Genomic DNA, 26,110 nt, shown 5'->3' with positions numbered 1-26,110 from the left:
GTTGAACCTCTAGCAACACATACTAAAGGTGTTTTGATTTCACTGATCATTTTTTCTTCTTTCCTGCTACTATTGAGCATAGCACATCTCATGGGTTGCATGATTTTTTTTTATCTTTCAGAATTGTTCTCTTGTTCAGCATTTCATTGCCTGCTAACATAGAATTATTTTGTTATCACCTTCAATTATCCATACTTTTATTTCCATCACAACTATGTGTATCTTAACAGCATTTTCAATGTAATTACTGCTTTTGCATTAATAAGAATTGGTAAGGTTAAACTTAGAAAACCTTTCAAAACTAAAATACCAGGTACACTTTCCCTAATGAAGAAGTAAATGGGCAAAACTAAATGTCCATACAAGCCCAAGTCTACTTACGCCACCTATTAGGAAAGAGCATAGCTTTGTTTGATTTTTTGATGTTTATAAATTTAAAGTTCATAAATGTGTCACTTACAGGGTTGGAATAGATTCAATTAGCTTTTCACATATTCAGTTCAGTTCAGTCACTCAGTTGCGTCCGACTCTTTGTGACCCCATGGACTGCAGCATGCCAGGGCCTCCCTGTCCATCACCAACTCCCGGAGTTTACTCAAACTTACGTCCATTGAGGGGGTGATGCCATCTAACCATCTCATCCTCTGTCGTCCCCCTCTCCTCCCACCTTCAATCTTTCCCAGCATCAGGGTCTTTTCAAATGAGTCAACTTTTCGCATCAGGTGGCCAAAGTATTGGAGTTTCAGCTTCAACATCAGTCCTTCCAATATTAGTATGAGGATAAGTATGGTAGAATCATGTTCTGGGATATATTAGCACATTTATCTGCTCTGAGAAACTTTCATTGATCTCTAATCTAAATGAGCTGTTGATGTTCACTTTGCTGTTTCTTGAACTTAAAATTTGAGGGTTCTAAAAAAGGAGTACGTCAAGGCTGTGTATTGTCACTCTGCTTATTTAACTTATATGCAGAATACATCATGAGAAATGCTGGGCTGGAAGCAGCACAAGCTGGAATCAAGATTGCCGGGAGAAATATCAATAACCTCAGATATGCAGATGACATCACCCTTTTGGCAGAAAGTGAAGAGGAACTAAAAAGCCTCTTGATGAAAGTGAAAGAGGAGAGTGAAAAAGTTGGCTTAAAGCTTAACATTCAGAAAACTAAGATCATGGCATCTGGTCCCATCACCTCATGGGATATAGATGGGGAAACAGTGGAAACAGTGTCAGACTTTATTTTTCTGGGCTCCAAAATCACTGCAGATGGTGATTGCAGCCACGAAATTAAAGGATGCTTACTCCTTGGAAGGAAAGTTATGATCAACCTAGATAGCATATTAAAAAGCAGAGACATTACTTGGCCATCAAAGGTCCGTCTAGTCAAGGCTATGGTTTTTCCAGTGGTCATGTATGGATGTGAGAGTTGGACTATAAAGAAAGCTGAGCCCTGAAACATTGATGCTTTTGAACTGTGGTGTTGGAGAAGGCTCTTGTGGGTCCCTTGAACTGCAAGGATATCCAACCAGTCCATCCTAAAGGAGATCAGTCCTGGGTGTTCATTGGAAGGACTGATGTTGAAGCTGAAACTCCACTACTCTGGCCAAACTCATGTGAAGAGTTGACTCGCTGGAAAAGACCCTGATGCTGGGAGGGATTGGGGGCAGGAGGAGAAGGGGACGACAGAGGATGAGATGGCTGGATGGCATCACCGACTCGATGGACATGAGTTTGAGTAAACTCCGGGAGTTGGTGATGAACAGGGAGGTCTGGCGTGCTGCGATTCATGGAGTCGCAAAGAGTCGGACATGACTGAGCAACTGAACTGAACTAAGCTATTAAAATCTTTAAGAGATTCTGTTAATGTTTTGGAGACAATCCAGAAAGAGAAGACAGGAGTCCAGGAAGCTAATCAGTAGTAGTGGAATAGTTCTTTGTTGTAATGAATTAGAATACTATGTGGGGAGGAATTCTTTTATCTACATTAATCTTTGTTTATAAAGATTCTGCTGCTTTGCTATCTGTTTAACCCTGCTTCTAAGCACTTTTTTTCCCCTGATAATGAAGATAAATTTGTTGAAAATAGAATAAAATACTGACAAGGAAAATTCCTTGTCAGTATTTTAGTATGGATTTAGGTACACCTTGAAAGTTCATGAGCATTTTAATATTAAGTTAGACTTAAGGAAGCTAATTAATCTAATCCATTGTAGCCTGCCTACTTGCGCATACCTCTTATATAAACCTGATTCTAGGAACTTTATCTTCATTGTAGTTTATCACTTCATAGTGTGACAAGTTGATGTTATTGTCCTAATATGAATTCTATAAAGATTAAAGAATTATCTAAAGCTGTAAATATAAGGATTTAACAATTCCATTTGTTAAAATATCTTTCAGGACCCCATAAATGCATCCAGAAATGCTTTGAGATATATATTAAGGATATCATCAACATCAAAAATATAGTTTATAACTTTTGTTTTTAACCTATACCATGATTCTCAGCCCTTCCCACCCCCTCACTTACACCTACCAAAGACAGACCAAGAAATACTCTGTAATGGCCTATAGCAAAAAGAAGCCCCCAAAAGTGGATATATGTATATGTATATAACAGATTCGCTTTGCTATACATCTGAAACTAACACAACATTGTAAATCAATAGTACCACAATAAAAAAAAATTTTTTTTAACTTGTAAAAAAAAAATCCCTTTATATTATTCCTATTTTTATTATTTTTTTCCTTTATATTATTCCTATTTTTTTTTAAAAAGTCTGACTCTCTTAATTCTTTGATCTCTCCTGAATTCTGTATGCATGAACTGTCAAATTCATGTATCATTTTATTCATTCTTCAACATGTATTTATTTAGGAGATAAGAGAACCCACCAGAAATTAATCTTGATAGTTAATTGTATTACTTAGGATTTTATTCCTTATTTTACATTATTTCATTTTAAAGTGGTTTAATGGTGGTTCTGAAAGGCACACTTGTGTTCCTTCTTTCAGATGGTCTCCATCCCTTACACGGTGCAGTAGTGGCGGATCATGACTACGTTGGAATGCCCGAGCTTCCAGTTGGAGCATACCAAGCAAGTATTCTGGTGGAAGATGCGGCCATTGGAATAGTCGACAGCGAGTTACTGACGCCAAGCAAGGATCGTGAGCTATTAGAATACAGAAATGCCAAAATCTCTCCACTGATGGAAGATCATAATGCTCTTGAAAAGCAGACTTTTAGTCTTTTGGACTCTTCAAACCAAGTCCTTGAGTACTTAACTTAGTAAACACAAAAATTCATTTAAAGTACTGTTTAGAGAATATATCACCTTGAATCTTATCTTTTCCATTCAAAAAGATTACATAGAAAAAGTATCTTGACAAACTCTTAATGACTAAATCCTGAAGGTTTATTTTGTAATTATTTAATTTATTTGAAGTTCTTCATTTGAATGTCAATGCATATATATGTATATATATATTTAGGCAAAGGAAGCATGTAATATATGGATATCATTTTTTCTTCTACAAAAACAACAGACAAAGCATGCTTGCTTCTTGGGAAGTAAACTAAATTCCAACTCAAAACTTTGGTATTGTTACCATGTTTTCAGTTTCCTTTTTTTTTTTTTTAATATTCCCCCCTTTTAAAAACTGTTTGAACTACCTAGAACTGCATTAATAAATATTTATTGAATGTGTTAAATGAAACCTATTCCTGTGTCATTGAAACATCTAAAAATATTGTAGTTACTTAATGGGCTCCTACAGGGTATTGGTAAGTTTACCTTGTTAGACAGGCTAAGGATTAGGATCTGAAACTATATATTGGCTTGAAAACATGTGTGTATTACTATAGTATATATTAAAGTCAAAAGCATCCATTAATAAATTTTTTTCTGCAGTCTTAAAAAAGAAAATTATAAAATTTTGTTCTGAGAGAATAGCACTGAAACAAGTATGCTATCAAGGGTGAAACAGATCACCAGCCCAGGTTGGATGCATGAGACAAGTGCTAAGGGCTGGTGCACTGGGAAGACCCAGAGGGATGGGGTGGAGAGGGAGGTGCGAGGGGGGATCGGGATGGGGAATACATGTAAATCCATGGCTGATTCATGTCAATGTATGGCAAAAACCACTACAATATTGTAAAGTAACTAGCCTCCAACTAATAAAAATAGATGGAAAAAAAATTATAAAATAACTGATAACAAAGACTTTAAACTATAATTTCTATAATAATTACAACTTTGCTCAACAAATATCTGTATTAAAGCACTTTGAAGAATGTTGTAGGATACATAAAAGCTATGTGTGCCTTGTCCCCAAAAGACTTACCGTCTGATGAGGAATATAGATCACACAAGCCACGTACACAACAGATTGCCAACCTCTGCTGGATCATCGGAAAGCAAGAGAGTTCCAGAGAAACATCTACTTCTGCTTTATTGACTACGCCAAAGCCTTCGACTGTGTGGATCACAATAAACTGGAAAATTCTGAAAGAGATGGGAATACCAGACCACCTGACCTGCCTACTGAGAAACCTGTATGCAGGTCAGGAAGCAACAGTTAGAACTGGACATGGAACAACAGACTGGTTCCAAATAGGGAAAGGAGTTCGTCAAGGCTGTATATTGTCACTCTGCTTATTTAACTTATATGCAGAGTACATCATGAGAAACGCTGGGCTGGAAGAAGCATAAGCTGGAATCAAGATTGCTGGGAGAAATATCAATAACCTCAGATATGCAGATGACACCACCCTTATGGCAGAAAGTGAAGAGGAACTAAAAAGCCTCTTGATGAAAGTGAAAGAGGAGAGTGAAAAAGTTGGCTTAAAGCTTAACATTCAGAAAACCAAGGTCATGGCATCCGGTCCCATCACTTCGTGGCAAATAGATGAGGAAACAGTGGAAACAGTGTCAGATTTTATTTTTCTGGGCTCCAAAATCATTGCAGGTGGTGATTGCAGCCATGAAATGAAATGCTTGCTCCTTGGAAGGAAAGTTATGACCAACCTAGACAGCATATTAAAAAGCAGAGACATTACTTTGCCAACAAAGGTCCATCTAGTCAAAGCTATGGTTTTTCCAGTAGTCATGTATGGATGTGAGAGTTGGACTATAAAGAAAGCTGAGCACCAAAGAATTGATGCTTTTGAACTGTGGTGTTGGAGAAGACTCTTGAGAGTCCTCTGGACTGCAAGGAGATCCAACCAGTCCATCCTAAAGGAAATCAGTCCTGGGTATTCACTGGAAGGACTGATGCTGAAGCTGAAGCTAAAACTAGAATACTTTGGCCACCTGATGTGAAGAACTGACTTATTGGAAAAGACCCTGATGCTGGGAAAGATTGAGGGCAGAAGGAGAAAGGGACGACACAGGGATGAGATGGCTGGATGGCATCACCGACTCTATGGACATGAGTTTGAGTAAACTCCGGGAGTTAATGATGGACAGGGAGGCCTGGTGTGCTGCAGTCCATTGGGTCACAAAGAGTCGGACACAACTGAGTGACTGAACTGAACTCAAAATGAAAGATAATTAGAGGAAAGAAATAAAAATCTTCATCTTGTATCGCAGACCAAATAGATTCCACATAGAATTCCACAAAGAACGCCTAAGAAAACATAGTTGTCTCAAACCGTGATTCCTTTCCTTCTCCCGTTAGCAGCACAAAGTTGATGATGGAGTCACTGAAATCTCTTTGGTAAGTGGTCAAGTTTCCTTTTCTTAACTCAAATGAAGTGACTTTCTTTTCAACATCTGAGTAAATCTTTTCCCACTGTAACAGGGTAATTAGTAATGAGTCATTTTAGAATTATAGTTTCTAAACCTTTTTTTTCTTTTAGAATTCTGCTTTCCCTAAATACTTTCTCAAACAGACCTTCATCCTGTGTACACTGAGCTTGTTGGGTTACACTACACTCTGTCTACAAATCACCCCAAATTCTTAGTGGCTTAAAATAAGACTTTCACTTCTTAGCCACCCTCTTGGTTCATTAAGGCTCCACTTTCGCCCTCACTCCAGGATGCAGGCTGAAAGAAACTGACTTCTGGAATAGCCCCGTCACCATGGCAAGGGGAGAGCACGGTGAACTGAGCTCTGGCTGGCTCAGTCAGTGAGAAGACGCGGACATCCTCCTTCCTCCCATCACAACGGTCAGATCTAGTCACGCACTGCTGATGGGTACAGGTTTCTTTTCATAGTGACAGCAGTGTTCTAAAGTTAATGGTGATGGATGTGTAACTGAAAATACTAAGATCTACTGAATTGTATACTTTAAAAAGCTGAATTTTATGAGAGTTATATCTCAATACAATTGTTGTATAAGAGTCTAAACAAAAGCTTAAAAAACAAACAAAACCTAGCCACCTAGCCATGCCTAGTGCAGTCCTATTGTATGCCTCGGAAGGAGGAAAACTAGAGTCTTGGTGAATTGATGCAGTGACTGCCAAAACTCATCTTTGTTTGCAGGTTTTATTAAACGCCATTTGTGCTGAAAGTTACTTTATTTCCTGATAGTGAATATAAGCTATTCAAATAAATGCTGATTTTATTACTGAAATATCAGTATTCTAATGTAGATTCTAAAATATAGATATTAAATAAACACACAGGAAATACGTACAAATTACATACATACACATAATCTTATCTTAATGTTTACAGGGCCCTGTCAAGAGTGAAAATAGATTTTAATATACCATATGGTATATATACCTAAATATTTAGAACTTATAAATCAAGCTAATAAACTGTTTCGCGTCAGCAAATGGGCCTCAGGCTTCCTCGAATTCTTGGGCTCCTGCAGCCCGACATGAGCACGTGGCCAGGCAGGGCTAGCTGGGCTCCTCGGACAGCAGAGCGCCCTTCGTTGCCGCCCCTCCTCCCCCAGGAAGGGCTTCCTGCCCCCCGCTGCACCGCTGCTCGGTTTGGGCCCTGCAGATGCCCAGGCCTTTGCGTGTGATCTCCGCCTCTGCCATGCCCTGGGGAGGGAGGCCAAAGGGGCACACCCCTGGGCCCTGCGAGCTTCTGTGCTGAGGGGCACTGTCAGGGGGCCAGAGCGCAGCCCGTAAGCCAAGAGCCCAGAGTGAGTCCCTCTTACCAGGGCTTAAGGGAGTTGTTCTGTGAGCATAGAGTAAAATTTGACCAAAAAATAGCAGTGTCTTCATGAGGCTTTGTGTGCCACCTTGTGGTATTTCTTATCAACACTTAAAAACATGATATAGAAGGAAATGCTGAGCTACATACACTAAGGAAAATTTTTTTGAATGAAAGTAATTCCCTCATTTGAATCGTTATTTTTAAATATCATAATTAACATTTCTAGTATAAAATTTTTCTTATATCACCATTTTTTTAAAAACTAAGTTTTCCAAAATAAAACTTACTAGTTATGAGATTCATTCATACACTCAAAAAAGATATGTATTATGTCCATATGCTGTTCTGGCACTAAGGACATATCAATGAGAAATCTCTCTGCCGTCCTAGAGCTTGAAGTCCAATAGGGTAGTGAACCAGTGACCTGTAGTTCTTACTGAATACATTTCTTTACTTATATCCAATCTTAAAATCCCACTGGTAGCCTTTTGCACAGACATCTTGTTTGGGACCCTTACCTTGAGCCTCTTCCACTTATTTTTGACTGTGTAGAAAGTCCTAATGATGTTTTGTTCAGAGGTCTGGAAAGGACTGGGCCATTTCCAGTTGGAGTTTCTAATCATTATGATGAGTAATTAAACACCAAAATAAGCATCTAAGAAGCAATTTGTTTTTCCAAACTTCTATTTTCCACAAGTGAATTTGTGATTGAGAGGGCGGTGCCAGCTTTGTGCAGTGTTACAAGAAAAGTTAAACAGGCAAAGGTCAATTTAATGCCAACAAATGAAAAAGTTTCTAAATTGGTAGCTTGCCCAGAGTGTGAGGACCAGATCGATTGATTCTCCTGCTTCCTCTAATCCCGCCCCCCCCCCCCCCCCCGTCCTCCTCACCCAATTTCTTCCTCGCCCCCCATTAACTCTACTCCCTTTTCGTACTCACGCAAAACTCACAAGAAGGTAAGGAGCGCTGGGTCCAGCGGACTTCCCTTATCTGACCCCCTCACTGTCCACACTTTGCAGGTCCTTGCCTAGAGCACATAGCGAGGAGAGCCATTTCCTTGGCCTGGCAGGTAGCTCGAGGAGATCAGATAGCCAAGGACACTTTCGCTCACTCCTTTTCTCCACATCCCAGTGAAGCCGCTGTCAGTTCTGATAAAAGGTCCCAGGAAATGAAAGGAAGAACAGAAGAGAAACTAAAGGGGAGGGAACCCGACTTCACTCCTTCCTGTGTATTATTTTGAAATAGAAGTGAAGAGAAAAGTACTAAATGGAATGGTTCTTCCAATATGCTTTCCTACTGCATTGTAAAGTGTAATCTATAGTCTCTGGGTTTCTGTGGTTTTACTCTTTACCTTTAGAATTCCATCCTTACAAATATATATATACACATACATATATATACAATTCATTAAAAATTTTTATGTGGAAATAAACAGTGATGAAACCATCATGGTGGTGGTTTATGTGACTTGGTTGTAGCTAGAAGGAAGTCAGCAGCAAATCCGCCTCGAGTTTGAGAACAGGACTTAGAGTGAAGCCACAATCCTCTGTGAAGCCACACCGATCACTACGTTAATGATAACACATTTTACCTGAGGTAGTTAATATGGTATTAGTTTAAAAGGTAATGACTTTTTTTATGTAATATGAAAAACCATAAAATCCAGAATATATAAAAACTCCTATAACTCAATACACACAAGGAAGCCAATTTAAAAATGGGCAAAAGATTTGATTATACAGTTCTCAAAGAAAGATATGCAAAGGAGATACCACTTCACACACACTAGAATGGCTGTGATAGTTTTAAAAAAAAAAAGAAAAGTTTTGATGACACAATGTGGAGAAATTGCAGACCTTGTACATTACTGATAGGAATGTAAAAGTATAAAATGGTTCAACCACTTTCAGAAACTGTTTCTTCCTCAAAAACCTCAACACAGAATTATCATATGACCCAGCAATTCCACTCCTGCAAATAGGCCCTGGAACAGATAATTGTATGCCAATGTTTATTGTAGTATTATCTGATACTCAAAAGGTAGAAACAATCCAAGTGTCTGCTGACAGATGAATGTGTAAATAAAACATGGTATATACATACAATGGAATATTACTCAGCTATCAAAAGGAATGAAGTTCTGAATAATGCTACCACATGACTGACCCTTGAAAAAATTATGCTAAGTGAAATATGTCAGATATAAAAGGAAAAACATTGTATGATTCCACCTATATGAAATATCCAAAACAGGCAAATTCATAGAGATAGAAAGTATGTTGCTTATCAGGGCTTCAGTTCAATTCAGTCGCTCAGTCGTGTCTGACTCTTTGCAACCCCATGAATCACAGCATGCCAGGCCTCCCTGTCCATCACAAACTCCCGGAGTTCACTCAAACTCATGTCCATCGAGTCGGTGATGCCATCCAGCCATCTCATCCTCTGTTGTCCCTTTCTCCTCCTGCCCCCAATCCCTCCTAGCATGAGGGTCTTTTCCAATGAGTCAACTCTTCACATGAGGTGGCCAAAGTACTGGAGTTTCAGCTTCAGCATCAGTCCTTCCAATGAACACCCAGGACTGATCTCCTTTAGGATGGACTGGTTGGATCTCCTTGCAGTCCAAGGGACTCTCACGAGTCTTCTCCAACACCACAGTTCAAAAGCATCAATTCTTCAGTGCTCAGCTTTCTTCAGAGTCCAACTCTCACATCCATACATGACCACTGGAAAAACCATAGCCTTGACTAGATGGACCTTTGTTAGCAAAGTAATGTCTCTGCTTTTTAATATGCTATCTAGCTTGGTCATAACTTTCCTTCCAAGGAAAGCTTGGATGGTGGCTTGGATGGCTGCAGTCACCATCCGCAGTGATTTCGGAGCCCAGAAAAATAAAGTCAGCCCCTGTTTCCACTGTCTCCCCGCCTGTTTCCCATGAGGGGAGAGGAAATGGGGAATCAGTGCTCCATGGCTACAAAGTTCCCGGCTGCAGTAAAGATGCTTTGGGAACAGTGGTGATGCCTGCACTACACTGAGAGTGCTGTTAACGTCACTGAACCGTACACCTCTAATGGTTAAATTGGCAACTTTTATCTTATCTATATTTTGCCACAATTTAGAAAGATTAATAATGTAATATATCAAAAACTATTGATTTATTCACTTTGGTGAATTGTATGATATGTGAATTATATCTCAATAAAGTTGTTTTTAAAAGTTCATGGGATACAGCTTAAATTGTGCTTAGAGGAAAATTTATGACCTATATACTTACTTACATTGGAAAAAATAAAGTTTACAAAGTAATGAGCATCCAGTTTAATGTGGTATGAAAAGAATAAGTGACCACATCTAAAGAAAATAGAAGGTATGAAATCATGAACATAATAAAAATTAATGAAATAGAAAATAAGTTTATTATGACATGATGACCTAAGCCAAAAGTTGCTTTTTTGAAGACACTAATAAATTGAGACAAATCTAGCAAGTTCTAATTTTAAAAGTTAAAAATTTATAAATAAAAAATATTACAATATAAAAGGGTCAGAATGCCATATAATACAGATATTTAAAAGACAAATAATATTATAACTTAATCTGATAAATTTGAAATCTTAATAAAATTGATAAATTCTAGAAAAATTTAACCTGCAAACATGGTTCAAGAAGAAATAAGCCAGCTCTTTGGCAAGCTGCAAACTCCAGGCTCTTTTCCACAGGATGAGGTTTGTTGAAGCTGTCAAGAATAAAGCCTACTTCAAGAGACACCACTGAAATTTAGAGGATGGAGAGAGGGCAAAACTGACGACTATGCTCAGAAACGATTGGTAACCCAAGATAAAAATAATCACAACACACTCATATACAGAATGACAGTTCGTGTAACCAACAGAGGTATCATTTGTCAGATTGCTTACACCAGTCTAAAAGGAGATATGATACGCAGCTTATGCTCACGAACTCCCAAAATAAGGTGTGATGGTTGGCCTGACAAATAACGCTGCAGCATATTGTACTGGCCTGCTGCTGACCTGCAGGCTTCTTAATAGGTTTGGTATCAGCAAGATTTATGAAGGCCAAGTCGAGGTGACTGTAGATGAATACAGTATAGAAAGCACTGGTGGTCAGCCAGGTGCCTTGACCTGTTATCTGGATGCAAGACTTGCCAGGAGTACTACTGGAAATAAAGTTGGGGACCCTCAAGAGAGTTGTCGATGGAGGCTTGTCTATCCCTCACAGTACCACGTGATTCCCTGGTTACGATTCAGGAAGCAAAGACTTCGGTGCTGAGGTTCACTGAAAGCACACCATGGGTAAAACATGACAAATTGCATGCATAACCTGACTGAAGAAGATGATGCCTGTAGGAAACAGTTCTCTCAATACCAGATGGACACTGTAGCTCCAGACATGATGGGGGAGGTGTATAAGAAAGCTCATGCTGCAATACAAGAGAATCCAGGGGATGAGAAGAAGCCTAGGAAAGAACCTGAAAAAAAGTGGAACCATCCCAAAATGTCACTTGCCCAGAAGAAAGATTGGGTAGCTCAGAAGAAGGCAAGCTTCTTTAGAGCTCAGAAACAGGCTGCCGAGAGTTAATACATGAAACCACAATTTTCTATGAAGATTTTTCAGATAAAGACAATAATAAATGTATTGACCAAGCAAATAATAAGCCACGTGATTTTACCAACATTTATAACAAAACTTAAGGAATACATGATTTTAATCTTATGCAAATTATTTTATGGTATAGAAATAGAAGTACTGCTCCTTATATCTTTGGCATAAGGGTAGCATAATCTTAAAATCTGAAAAAGACAGGATGAGAAAGGAAAATAACAGGTCATTCTCCCATGAACGTGAATAAAGAGATGTAAAAATAAATTAGCAAACTAACTCCAGTGACCTATAAAAATACACACTATGACCAAACTGAGTGGATTCCCAAAATGCAAGTTTGATTTAATTAACAGCTGCCTTTCTAAGAGACCTGGCCAAAAATAGAGAAGAAACACAATGTTTTAACGGAAGAAAATTTAAGGAACTTTTTAAAGATGAACAGAACCCACAATGAATGGCTGGGCATCTGGTAACCAGAAATAGCCAGAGACCTCTAGGCCTGAGGGGGCAAAGAGTGGAAGGGCCCAGTGAGAGATGAATTTATGGAAGAAAATTTAACCATCACTGGTGGTCATCATAGAGAAAGGCAACCTCTGCCAGAACCATACAAGTCAGAACTGTGACAATCACTGTCAGAACTGACCCTCGGAGGGGACCACCCTCCCATCTCAGGCTAGTGCCTCTCATTTGTTGGCGCCCACCCCGCCCCCCAAGGGAAGTCAGTGGCAGGGAGCTTGGGGGTGGAATGCAAGTGGTAAGGATCAGCCTCCTGGGGACCAGAGCCGAAACGGCAGAGAATGGATGTGGGTGAGTGATTTGAGAAGAATCAGCAAAACCACATGATCAGATGTAAAAAGAAAAACGAAAAATAGGTCACTTAATCATCTAGCTAGCTGGCAAACACTTTCTGTAAAGTACTTAGCTAGATAGTAAATATTTTTCAGCTTTGCAAGGCTATACATTCTGTTGGAATCACAAAATTCTGCCACTGTAGTAGCAGTCATATATACATACTAAGCAAAAGGGTGTGTCTGTTTTCCAGTAATATTTTATGTACCCCCCAACCACTGCAAAAAAATTGTGGACTGAATTCAGACTGTGGGGTCGTAGTTTGCAGACCCTTTATCTAGTAGATGAAGAGAAAGTATTTGCTCAATGTTAACATCCATGTGAAATAAAAGATTCTTGGCAAACTCAGAAGGGCATTCTCTTATCCTGATAAAGTATCAGTTCAGCTCAGTCGCTCAGTCGTGTCTGACTCTTTGCGATCCCATGGACTGTAGCGTGCCAGGCCTCCCTGTCCATCACGAACTCCCGGAGTTTACTCAAACTCATGTCCATTAAGTTGGTGATGCCATCCAACCATCTCATCCTCTGTCGTCCCCTTCTCCTCCTGCCTTCAATCTTTCCCAGCATCAGGGTCTTTTCCAATGAGTCAGTTCTTTGCATCAGGTGGCCAAAGTATTGGAGCTTCAGCTTCAACATCAGCCCTTCCAATGAATATTCAGGACAGATTTCCTTTAGGATTGACTGACTGGATTTCCTTGCAATCCAAGGGACTCTCAAGAGTCTTCTCCAACACCACATTTCAAAAGCATCAATTCTTCAGTGCTCAGCTTTCCTTATAGTCCAACTCTGACATCCATACCATAACTACTGGAAAAACCAAAGCTTTGACTGGATGTATCTTTGTTGAAATCTAAATGCAGTCAATAAATACATTAAAAGAGGTTCAACATTATTAATAGCCAGAAAAATGCAAATTAGAACCATTATTAAAGATGATTTAAAACCTACAAGAGTGGGAATATTTTAAAATACTGATAAGGATGAGGACAGACAATATAATTATACATTATTGGTGAGTCTATAAATTGATCTAGCTATTTTGTAAAAACAATTTAGTATTATATATCGAAGTTGAAGATGCACAGGCCTATAATCCAGCAATTTTGCACCAGGAGCTGTGTTCAAGGAGGAATATTTGCAATAGCAAAACCCTGGAAACAACGTAAGTATCTATCAACAGAATGAATAAATGGACTGTGGCATATTCATACAATGAAATACTTCATAGCAATGAAAATGAAAAAATTACAGGGTAACATAAAAAAGCATGGAGGAAGTCGGGAACACAACATGGAGCAGAAAAATCAATGTGAAAATGACAGAGAGACATGGGTAAAGTTTTGAAGAAAATGAGAAAGGGAGGCATATGCCTCTGGGATGTGGGGGAACATTCCAGAGGAGACAGCAAGTGCAAAGATGCTGAGGTGTTTGTGTTTGGTGTTTTGAGGAATAGTAAGGGGCTCAGGATACTCAAAACAGAGTAAGAGGAAGTATAATAAGAGGTCAGAGAGGCAAAAGGGGTGGAATAAATTGTTTCATGACTTGTAGGTCACTGTATGAAGTCTGCTTTTTAGTTTGAATAACATGGTTGCTCACTGAAAGTATCTAACAAAAGTGACCTGATCTGACATGTGTTTTTAGATAAAACACTTTGGAAGCTGGAATCAGAATGGCTTGAGAAAAGGGCAATGCAGGACTGGTTAGGAGACTGCTGCAATAATTCAAGTGAGAGATGACAGTAGCATTGGTAGCAATGGATGTGGCGAGAAATGCTTAGTATGCATTATATTTTAAAGCTAGATTACATGGAATTTGTTGACACTGAATGCAGGTATTTAAGTAAGATAGGAGTCTGTGATGACTCTAACCTTTCTGCATTTGTACACCCAGAAGGATGGAGCTGCCGCTGAGATGAGGACGACTTGGAGGAGCAGGTTTGCGAAAGACAAAATAAATTCAGTTTTGAACAGGTTGCGTTTGAGATAAACATGCAAATGGATCTGTTGGGTAGACATTTGGATATAAGAGCCTGAAGTTCAGGGGATAGGAATTCAGTGTTCATTTATACACTGTCAGAACTCTTCAAAAGAAAACTTGTAACATGTGTCCTTTGGGGGAAGCCGAGACATCATCTTTGCTTCAGAGAGTCGCACTTGCTGTTGACTCCACCACGCTCCTTGTTCATTGTTGCCGAGGCAGTGGTCGGAAGCACTGGGCGACTGATTACACACTCGATGGCATTATTTACATCACCTGGCAGAGCAAACGTGTTTAAGCAAGGCTCCTAGTTTCATGAATGCTGGCAGCTGAGCACTCACCTCCCTTCCCCACTTTGATGGATATAGCTGATGCTAACACCACGTTGATGAAAGTGAAAGAGGAGAGTGAAAAAGTTGGCTTAAACCTCAACATTCAGAAAACTTAAGATCATGGCATCCGGTCCCATCACTTCATGGCAAATAGATGGAGTAACAGTGGAAACAGTGGTTGATTTTATTTTGGGGGGCTCCAAAATCACTGCAGATGGTGACTGCAGTCATGAAATTAAAAGACACTCGCTCCTTGGAAGGAAAATTATGATCAACCTAGACAGCATATTAAAAAGCAGAGACATTACTTTGCCAACAAAGGTCCATCTAGTCAAGGTTATGGTTTTTCCAGTGGTCATGTATGGATGTGAGAGCTGGACTATAAAGAAAGCTGAGCGCCGGAGAATTGATGCTTTTGAAATGTGGTGTTGGAGAAGACTCTTGAGAGTCCCTTGGACTGCAAGGAGATCCAAGCAGAACATCCTAAAGGTGTTCATGGATGGAGTGATGTTGAAGCTGAAACTCCAATACTTTGGCCACCTGATGCGAAGAACTGACTCATTGGAAAAGCCCCTGATGCTGGGAAAGATTGAGGGCAGGAGGAGAAGTGGACGACAGAGGATGAGTTGGTTGGATGGCATCACCGGCTCAATGGACATGAGTTTGAGTAAACCCTGGGAGTTGATGATGGATAGGGAGGCCTGGCGTGCTGCGGTCCATGGGTTCGCAAAGAGTCAGACATGATTGAGCGGCTGAACTGAACTGAACATCATGTTTAAGGGACGATGAATAAAGCAGGGAAATTCTCAAGAATCTCATTCTCATCTGCCAGTGGAAACTGAATGAGGCAGAACGTTAGTTTCGCAGCCACTGATTACTTTGCCATCACATAGTACTTTATCTTTCCTAAGGAATTTACAATCTGATGTAATTTCCACAGAATTTTTCTTCCAATATCACCTTCCTATTTCCACTTCAATTTGCACTTGAAAACTGGAGAGAGAACTCCCCCCCCCACCACACACATGCATGCGTGCGTGCACACACATACACACACACACAGAGAATAAAGATTAGATTCTTTGCAATATCTTCTATTCCACTTCACAAACTTAGTTAGTAGTCCTTAGTTGTAATCGTCCTTTGAGTTCCTGTCAGTGAATACATTCTAAAAGTCTTAGCATCATACCTAATTTTCCTAAGATACCTGAATTATCAATTTCACTGGGATTCAGGGCTTTACTGAAGCAATAAGACATTTCTGTTCACTCAGAGGAAGAAGCTGTGTTTGGCTGCAGTGGTGAAAAGGTTTCATCTCAACTGTGACAAGTGACTGGAAGGTCATGCACAACCTGGGAAGCCAGACTGGGTATTATTGAAGGCCGTGAAACAGCAGGAAGCGAAGTATTTTCCATTCTCCCCTCAAACCTCTTCAGCTCTTTCCATAGTTAGCATCACACCTCTCCCCAGGAAGAGGCCTGGTCTTTAGGGTTTCAATCTCACAGACTGAGTCTCCTTGAACTGAAAAAACTAAAGAAGGGAGTAGATCTTCCTGCTGATGGGATGGGAGGGGGTTAATCACCACAAAAGGGCGCCATCAGGCTAGGAGATTCTGCTGTGGGACACAGACTTCCAAATAAAAGTCACCCTGGATCTGTGAGCTGCCTCCTAAGCGAGGAACGCAAGGTGCAGGCCACCTTGGAGAATGGTTCAGAGCTGGCCTGGGCAGCCCACCCAGAGACGTTTCCCCCCGTGTGCAGTTAGGGGATTACTCAGCCAGACTCCTGGTGCGAGTAGGAGCAATTCAGCATTTGAAGACACCATGACAGGGCTGGGGAGGCCGAGAATGCATTTTCCTGTGGCCCAGATCTTTGTGGGAGTTTTCAGGCCTTGGGGTTGGACAATGGTTTACCCGACTTGAGATTACGGGATAGTTTTTTTCTTAGGAAGGGCTTCCCCAATAGCTCAGTCGGTAAAGAATCCACCTGCAGTGCAGGAGACCCCGGTTCGATTCCTGGGCTGGGAAAATGCCCTGGAGAAGGGATAGGCTACCCACTCCAGTATTCTTGGGCTGCCCTTGTGGCTCAGCTGGTGAAGAATCTGCCTGAAATGTGGGAGACCTGGGTTCAATCCCTGGGTGGGGAAGTTCCCCCAGAGAAGGGAAAGGCTACCCACTCCAGTATTCTGGCCTGGAGAATCCCATGGGGTGGCAAAGAGTTGGACTCAACTGAGTGACTTTCACTTCTTTTTTTTCTTAGGAGCTTTGTTGAGAAAGTTTACAAACCATACAATTCACTCATTTAAGGTGACAATACAAAAGCTCTTAGTATTCAGAGCTGTAGGGTTTAATCATGTGATACATGTGCATGGAAACTTGAAACAACTTGCAACCCGCTGCCTGAGGGGGCAGCAGAGAGCAGCAGAGGGACGCCTGCAAGCCGCCCTCTCTCTGTTCCTCCCCCTTCTGCTGCCAAGGAAGCCACGCCCACCCCTTTGTGATCCTCCCCGCAGCTGAGAGTGCAGTGTCCCCGGACCCCAGAGAGCTCTCCTTGCCCCATGGTTCCCCCACACTTGGCGGGGCACCGAGGTCTGCTTTTTGTGCCCGAGGTCAAGCTAACCGTCTGAGCGGGTCCAGGCCTGGTGACGGCAGTGGTGTCATTTTTTTTTTTTTTTTTTTAATGGCAGTAGATAAATGTTCAGTCATTTTACGAACAGCATTATGTATGCTTATTTTTCCTTCCTAAGTGTGCATGTGAAATATAGCTAAGCAACTTCAGGATTTTTCTTTCTCTGGTTAAGTAAGTTGGAGAACGGTGGACATCGAGCCTGCCAGTATCGACGTGTGGCCCCTGATGTTCCAGACACTTTGAGACAGCTGCTGGGCACGTGTTATGCTGTCCCCTGCAGGCTTGCAAGGCTAGAACAACTGCAAGTAAGAACCCAGAGATAGCGACCGTGACCTCAATGGTTTATTGGATGGGAGATCTTGACTCGTCTGAAGCAAAAGGTCCTGGAGCAACCTCCCCACGGTGAACAGCAGGCAGGACACGGCAGCCATCTTCGCTCCCTGGGGGAGAAGGAGGCCACCACGCAAAGGGGCAATGGATGTCAGTTTAGCTCATCAGTTACCAGGGAAACAGGCAGCTAGAGGCATGTCTTCATGGACCCTTAGGCTAGCAAAGATCACAAGGGCACATGTTTCTTTCAATAAGCTAGCAGGCAGAGCCGTCTGGCCTAAGGATTACAACAGTCCCAATGGGACAGGAGACAGGCAGACTCGTGTGTGTAGGAACTGGTGGATCAGTGGGGTGTGCAAATCCAAGAGCACAGCTGTCCTGAGTGACCTGACCGTACACGCCACCATACAACCCTGCACGGCCCTTACAACCCTGATGCAACCCTCTCCAAGATGCCCTTGGGGTCAGTGCTGTAGATGTTCATGTGTATGCTCAGTGGCTAAGTCGTGTCTGTTTTGAGACCCCATGGACTGTAGCCCACCAGGCCCCTCTGTCCATGGGATTCTCCAGGCAAGAACACTGGAGTGGGTTGCCATGTCCTTCTTTAGGGGATCTTCCCGGCCCAGGGATTGAACCCATGTCTTCTGCATCGGCAGGCAGTTTCTTTACCATGGAGCCACCAGGGAAGTCCTATGCAGAGGTACACTTCCACCAAATACCACAAACTCAGCACAGACAACAGCAGCTGAAGAGTATTGAGTTCAAGCACCAGGTGCTCATCAAGTCAATTTTTCACAGAAGTTCAGAGGATGTCAATGGAGCCTCGATGTAAACCCTGCAATCAAAGCCCTTTGACAGTGAGGCCACATTGTTGCTCAGTCAAATCAAATTTCCCCACTCACAGACTAGGGGTGAAATGTACAATACAGGGAGATCATGGCCATTAAGCAAAATGCACGTAGTAATAACCTTCTGAGATCATGCTACTCCTGTGTGGTGTTCGTCCCGACCTGCAGGGCCATCCAGCCTGTCCATCCTCGGAGCCCACGACCCCTGCCGAATCCCGGACGGGTGGTCTGACAGCAGGCCACAGAGTTCACATAATAGTGCCTTTCTCCGGGGGGCCCAGACGGACTGTGTCAGCAGTCTTCGGTGAGGCTGATAGAACACAGGGGCAATCTGGAAATCCCTTTCTAATCCCATTCCCCTCATGGCAGCGTATCCAAACCACTAGGACTGATCTGCCATCCCAGAGACATTTCACAGTGTCTTTATTCCCCGCGGTAGGTCCAGTGGCAAGGGCAAAAGCGAGTTGCTGTCCTGCCCGATAGCTGGCAGTGGTCCTTGGGTGGTCGCCAGTTGAACTTGACTTGTGTTGATGAGTCGCCTCTGGGTTAACATGGTGTCGGCACTGGGACGATTGCTCCAACATCTTCAGTTCTGGTCCACATGTTGAGACAGCAGATTTCTGCCTCACTTGTTAAGGCTATTCACCCTTTCAATTACCCAGCAGCAGCGAGGTTCTAGGGCAGCTAGAAGTGCCAGGGTACAGCTTTTTTGTCTGCTCACTCCTGATCTTCATGGCTTGTGAAATGGGTTCTCTGCCTACTATTATGTCCCTGGGGGTCCCCTATGTAGTGTGTAACTGTTCTAGACCCTGAACATTCTTTTTTGGCCTTTCTCTGGGACTCGGGTAGGCTTTTTTTTTTTTTTTAAATACATTCACAGGCTATTTTATTTTTTTTATTTTAATTTATTTAAATTGGAGGCTCATTACTTTACAATATTGTAGTGGTTTTTTACCACACACTGACATGAGTCAGCCATGGGTGTACATGTGTCCCCCATCCTGAACCCCGATCCCATCCCTCTGGGTCATCCCAGTGCACCAGCCCTGAGCACCCTGTCTCATGCATCCAACCTGGACTGGCGATCCATTTCACATATGATAATATACATGTTTCAAGGCCATTCCCTCAAATCATCCCACCCTCGGCTTTTTAGAATGTCTTCTACCTGTTATTGGAGAAGGAAATGGCAACCCATTCCAGTATTCTTGTCTGGAAAATCCCATGGACGGAGAAGCCTGGTAGGCCCCAGTTCATGGGGTTGCAAAGAGTTGGACACTACTGAGCGACTTCACTACCTGTTACATCACAGTGTAGACTGCATAGAGCTGTTGTTCCAAGACACTAGATGCTTGCTTTGTCCCCTTCTAGGGCACGGATCAGAAGTCCAAGAGTACTCTTTTTATTATTTTGCTCTTGGCACAGGCCTCAACCAAACCCTTCAGGAAAACTGGTCACATCCAACACACAAGCCTGTCCCTGAATTAATATTTCTAGAACCTGTGTCTGAAATTGTTTAGGGGTGGTGGATTGGGGCTGTGCCTATATTTTGGAGATAATCCAGATCCTTGAATTTTGTCTGTATTCGCCAGGCATCATACTGCAGTCAGATGAGCCCTGTGTGTGAGGTTCTGAGGTTAACAGGATGTCACCAACATAATGGAAGAGAAAGACATTTCTCCTGGCAGATATAGCTGTCACAGGGTCCCACAAACTAGTGGGAATTACCCCTGTAACTTTCCATTCTGCATCCTTATTTCCTGATATCCTGGAGCTCACAGGAGTCTCCCCCAGCCTCCTGGCAGGCTTGTCCACTGGGGTGTTGGACACAGGCCTGTAAACCTTGTGGTTGTCCAGCCAGGAGGATCCTACTTGTCTAAAACAGAAGATTCTGCCGCAACGCCCCTACTGTGGATGGCCAATGGCCGGCAGGATATAGCAGCACTACCTGGGCAGAAGGAGGTCACCATTTACAGGGGAACTGATGTCAGGCTGGCTCGTCAGTTACTAAGGAAACCAGCAGCTGGGGTGTGTGCCTCATAGCCCTTAAGGTTAATGCCCATCATAGGGGCAGACAGTTCCCTTTAATAAGCTAGCAGGTGGAGCCATCCTCGCCTAAGGATTAGAGCGATTACTAGCTAGGGTGAGGGGCAATCACATTGATGAGTAGGGTACAGATAAAGCAGGCCCTGGTCCAGCAGGGGACGCAGAGAGAGCGAGAGAACGACCATCTTGAGAGGCCTGATCACACAGTATGATGCAGTCATACAAAGTAGGTCACTAGGAGCACTTTAAATTGCTCTTCTTGAAGACAGAGCCATCATTCACTGAGCAGCGCCGCTTTTCTGAGGACAAAAATCCAGGCAGAGTTTTTGCTAAGTTTTACCACCAGATGTCAGCCATTCACTGCACTGCTAACAATTACCCTGAAGCCATCTTTACGAGGAATCTATAAATGTGGATCTCTTTCATCTTTCGTTGCCTGTGTTTCTCTTTAACTCCTTCCAGCTACGACTGTCAGTCTATCAACCAAGCATCTACGGTGTGCCTGCTTAGTCCGAGTCTTTGCGACCCCAGGGACGGTGGCCTGCCAGGCTCAGGTTGTCCACGGGGATTCCCCAGGCAAGAATACTGGAGCGGGTTGCCATGGATCTTCCTGACCCAGGGATCAAACCTGCGTCTCCTAAGTCTCCTTCGTTGGCAGGCGGGTTCTTTACTAGTAGTGCCATCTCGGAAACCCATTATCTATAGACTGATCATCAGTTTATTGACTTGAAAGGTACATATTTATTCTAATTTATCTAAATAATAAAAGGGCTACACTAGGCATTTTAAGGAAAGTAACACAATAAAGAGTGCCCAGTATACAAATGTGAAAACTTCACTAAAAATGTTTTCTCAACTTTGGTCTGTAATTGTGGTCCTTTTTACCCCAGGAACTTTGGGACCAATGCAATGTTTTGCAGCCTTTGTTTTCGGAACATCCTTTCATCTGTCAACTAGAACCTTTGTGTTTTGGATCTTAGATCTTGTTACTCTGGAATTATATAATTTTTTTAAAAAAAAATTTATTTATTTAAACCCATTGCTCTTTTTTCATAACTAATATTTGTTATGTTTACCTTTTACCAAATGTATATAAATAAAAAAATACATATTGACCAGTGTAATATATAAAATGCTCTATTTCTATAAATTTTCTAAATTCAGTGTTCTTGTATCAAAGGTTTACCATTGGCTAAAAGTTGTTGGGGAACACCATCTTCACATGTCTTAAAGTGTTTTCTCTCAGAAACACTGTCTAAAGACAACTGGCCTGGATTTTTAAAAATATCCATGTTTTGGAAGGAAAAAATGAAAGAAAAGTCACTTTAAAGGAAACAGCAGAGATATAATAAATGCATATTATCTGAATTTTAATAGGATTCTGGATCAAAACCAGAAAGCTCTGTGGGGCATTTAGGGGACTTTGGGGGTTTGAATGTCGGCTACATATTGGTTGATACTAGGGAATCTGTTAAATTGTTGGTTGTAATAGTGCTTTTGTGGTTATGTAGAAGGATGCCTAATTCTTAGGTGATATGATTGAAATATTTAAAGGTTATGATGTCCTCAACTTTTTTTCAGATGGTTCAGCAGAAGTTGTATTGGTGTGTGTGTGTGTGTGTGTGTGTGTGTGTGTGTGCAGGCGAACACATATATGCATGTACACGTGAGAAAGGGAAAACAAGTATGGCAAAATGTTAACCGCTGGTGAGTCTAACTGAAGAGTATGTAGACGTTCATTCTAATAGTCTTTAGTATTTCTATAGCTTTGACATTTTTGGAGGAAAAAGTGGGGACAAAAAGAAAATCATGATTTGCTTTGTTTAGGAATGAAAAGGACTGAGTGAACACCAATAATTCATTTTTTTATAACTAAAGCAACCATCTCTCTTATTGATTGGAAGCTGTTTCCATAAACCTTGGTTGAGTAGAAATCATCATATAAATATGGATTTTAGACCTCAAATCTCTGCTCTTGGTTCTCTGTATATTTTTTATTGTCATTGTTACTGTGACAAGCCAATGTTGAACACTTTTCTTGTATTCAATACTGTTTGTGAGCCTTTGAGACTATCTTCATGAATACATTGGTGTAGACTTAATCACTCAATGTCCCTTTTTGATGTAATAGTTTAACCACCACACACATAACTACTTCAGTAAACCCCTTGGTCTGATAAATATGTTTTAAGTGGTTATGGTCTTAAGATAATAATAATGATTGTCTGCTATTTTTTCTTCCCAGAATCTACTCTATTCAACTGGCAATAGTATCAGAAATTTTCCTAGGGAAACAAATCCTTTATAAATCAGCAGTGTGGTTACTGTGGGACGTGACCTTATCTAGATTTGATGCATCACACTTTCCTTGTCCAGAGTGACTGGTTCTGAGGTTGGTGCATGAAGCAAATCAAGCCAGTGAGTCAACGTGTTGAAACTCTTCAGAGAGAAGCTATTTATCTCAGAGTTACTGCTGGTAGGATTTAGACTTAGAGCTGCTGATTGCCACCTTCATTACCATGTACATGGAGAGTCTGCATGAAAGTGAATCCTAGAAGGAAGAAAGCCAAACCGAGGGAGCCATCATGAGGGATGCAGGGAGACGGAATCCTGATGGCATCAGCTGAGTCTTGGCACCTAGCCAGGCTTGGGCTTTTTTGTGATGTGAATCTATCAGTAATAATCCTTTTTCTTGACACATTAATTCTTGATTATTATATATTACATCATTATTAATTCTTAATAAACATGAGTTATTCTTCAGCCTATTTCTTAGGTGTTTTTTCGAGTTTTCTTAATTGACTTATTTGAAAAGACCCTGATGCTGGGAAAGATTGAAGGCAGGAGGAGAATGGGATGACAGTAGATGAGATGGTTGGATGGCATCACCGTGGACATGAGTTTGAGTAAACTCCGGGAGTTGGTGATGGACAGGGAGGCCTGGTGTGCTGCAGTCCATGGGGTGGCAAAGAGTCAGACACGACTGAGCAACTGAACTGAACTGAACTGAAGTATAGTTGTTTTGATCCAAGGTGGCTCAGTGGTAAAGAATCTGCCTGCCAATGCAGGAGCTGCAGGAGATGTGGGTTTGGTCCCTGGGTAGGGAAGATCCCCTGGAGGAGGAAATGGCAACCAACTCCAGTATTCTTGCTGGGATAATCCCATGGACAGAGGAGCCTGGTGGACTACAATCCATGGAGTCACAAAGAGTTGGACATGACTGACTGAGCATGCATGCCTGCATAATCTACAATATTGTGTTAGTTGCAGGTATACATCAAAGTGATACATGTGTTCTTTTCCACATTACTTTCCCTTATAGGTTTTTACAAAATACTGAGTTTGGTTCCCTGTGCTACACTGTAGGTCGTTTTTCGTTATCTATTTTATGTATAGCCATGTGTATAACATTCATATGTTGCCGGCTAGTGGAATTGAGTTGTAATTAATGACTGAAGAAGTCTGACTAGACTTCGCTTGCAGAGGTAGAGTCACAGACGTGGAGGGCAGACTTGCGGTTGCAGGGAGTGGGGGGATGCACAGTGGAGTGTGTGACAGATTGGCAGACTGGACCTCCATATGCACTCTACTACATGTAAGAGCAGATGACTAACAGAGATCTGCTGTGTTGCTTGGGGAGCTCTTCTCTATAATGACCTCTCTATAATGGGTGAGGAATCTAAAGTAGAGTGGACATTAGGTGTATATGTGGCTGATTTATTTACTATATGGCAGAAACTAACACAACATTGTAGATGAACTATATTCCAAAAAAATGATCAAAGAAAAGAAGTCTGACTAATACAATGGCATAAAAAATCATCAATGCTAGAACCTGGAATTTCAGATCTTTCTGATCTTAATTCAGTGTCTTTCCAAACTGCATATTGGCTAAGACTGGGCCATACTAATGAATATCACTTTCTCCTCATCTGGAAGTGAGTTGTAAGAACCAGCGCAATTGTGCTGTTCCATTCATAGGCATGCTTAGCACACAGTTCCCACACAATAATTTTTTTTCTCCCAAAAGATATGGAGAAGGTTGCAGTATAATAGAGGAAATATTAATAAGTAGAGCATTCTCAAGTAATTGTTTTTTTTCATTTAGTAGACTATATATTGAATAATGAAATGCATTTTTGCTCAGAAATGAAAAGGGTTCTCTTGGCTATTGTCAAACTTATTTTTATAAACTCCTATTTCGTATATTAACTTTGGGATATCAAACCTTGTAACTTCATTGCCGGGTCTTCACTGCTAAACCCCTTCCCTATGACAGTACAGTGAGTCCTCAGTTTTGGAGCATGGAAAATACATGCACTTGTTTTGGACCTGTAGTTTGGATATATAATTGACATCTTTGTGCTTTGGTGTTTCAACCATTTTAAGGCTGTACTGAGGAATCATATTTACCATCATCAATATATGCTCTACAACGATTATGGTCCCTTAATTAAATCATGAGGTTAAAAAAAAACACACCAAATGGGTTTGGTTGATTCTTGCCTCCTTTAAATGTGATAGCACTTGTCCCCACGTCCCTCACTGCTGCAAACAAAACACAAAAAACCCACTCAAAACCAAATACACAAAGTCTAGCACAGCAACCTGCTGAAGACATCACTTGTATCTTTGAAGCTGTTTTAAACAAGGTTCTAGGGAGCCCCTAGAAGCCTTTCTGTGCATCTAAGTTATTTCCCATGCTGGAATAATCAGTGTCAGGGAATGACAGAAAGAAGCTTCTGCTAGATAAGTTCTGGCCCCGAAGATAATTTGCAACTGAGCTTTCTGCGGTCTACGTTTGAAGGACTGGTCTGGATGACTTCTGGGCCTAACCATCATTCTACAGAGACCACATTATTTGAGAAAATGGTTTTGTGTACCTAATACTTTGTTTTACAGTTCAGCTACTCTCTGGAGGACTGTATTTCTTGGAGATATTCCATGGAACACCTGGATCTAAATCACCAGGAGTGCTTTTAAAAAATGCTGCTGTCTAGGCTCCAGCTAATAGAGTGAATCAGAAAGTCTGGGAATGGGACCAATAGTCAGTCCTCTTAAAATAAGTACCTGTTTGGTTCTTAGATTCATTGGCATCTGAGAACTACCCTAGGTAGGCTACATCAAATCTGACTTAAAACAACTTGGACCTACTAGGTAGGTGACAGACTGGGGAATAAGCTCAAATACCAAGCCTGTGGCTTCCTTTGTCATTCAGCTACTTAACTATTTAATTTATGTAACATCTGAGTGAGACTTTAAAGATGCATGAGAACTTTGAAAAAGAATATGCTGATTTAATAAACTAAGAAGAAAGTTTAGAAGAAAAGATTTTATGCATATGATCATTCAGAGCCAACTCAAT

The 26,110-nt window shown here is 41.3% G+C and overlaps 1 protein-coding gene and 1 pseudogene across 4 annotated transcripts in view; both read left to right on the top strand.

Annotated features, from left to right (window-relative positions):
• Positions 1 to 3,717, top strand: part of GIN1 (gypsy retrotransposon integrase 1) — a 30,789-nt gene extending 27,072 nt beyond the window's left edge. For 3 of the 4 annotated variants that reach the window (XM_070465867.1, XM_070465869.1, XM_070465868.1), the window contains one exon: positions 973 to 3,008. In XM_070465867.1, the coding sequence (XP_070321968.1) occupies positions 973 to 1,454 (482 nt within the window). In that variant the 3' untranslated portion in view covers positions 1,455 to 3,008. The other variant, XM_020890610.2, reaches the window with a different exon arrangement.
• A 6,970-nt stretch (positions 3,718 to 10,687) lies between these two features.
• LOC110135526 (large ribosomal subunit protein uL18 pseudogene) lies at positions 10,688 to 11,741 on the top strand (annotated as a pseudogene).
• The last annotated feature ends 14,369 nt before the right edge of the window (positions 11,742 to 26,110 follow it).

Source organism: Odocoileus virginianus, chromosome 3 (genome assembly GCF_023699985.2).
Source record: "Odocoileus virginianus isolate 20LAN1187 ecotype Illinois chromosome 3, Ovbor_1.2, whole genome shotgun sequence".
Taxonomy (NCBI): domain Eukaryota; kingdom Metazoa; phylum Chordata; class Mammalia; order Artiodactyla; family Cervidae; genus Odocoileus; species Odocoileus virginianus.
Note: the sequence above shows the minus strand (reverse complement) of the source record. Positions and strands in the feature narration are given on the sequence as shown.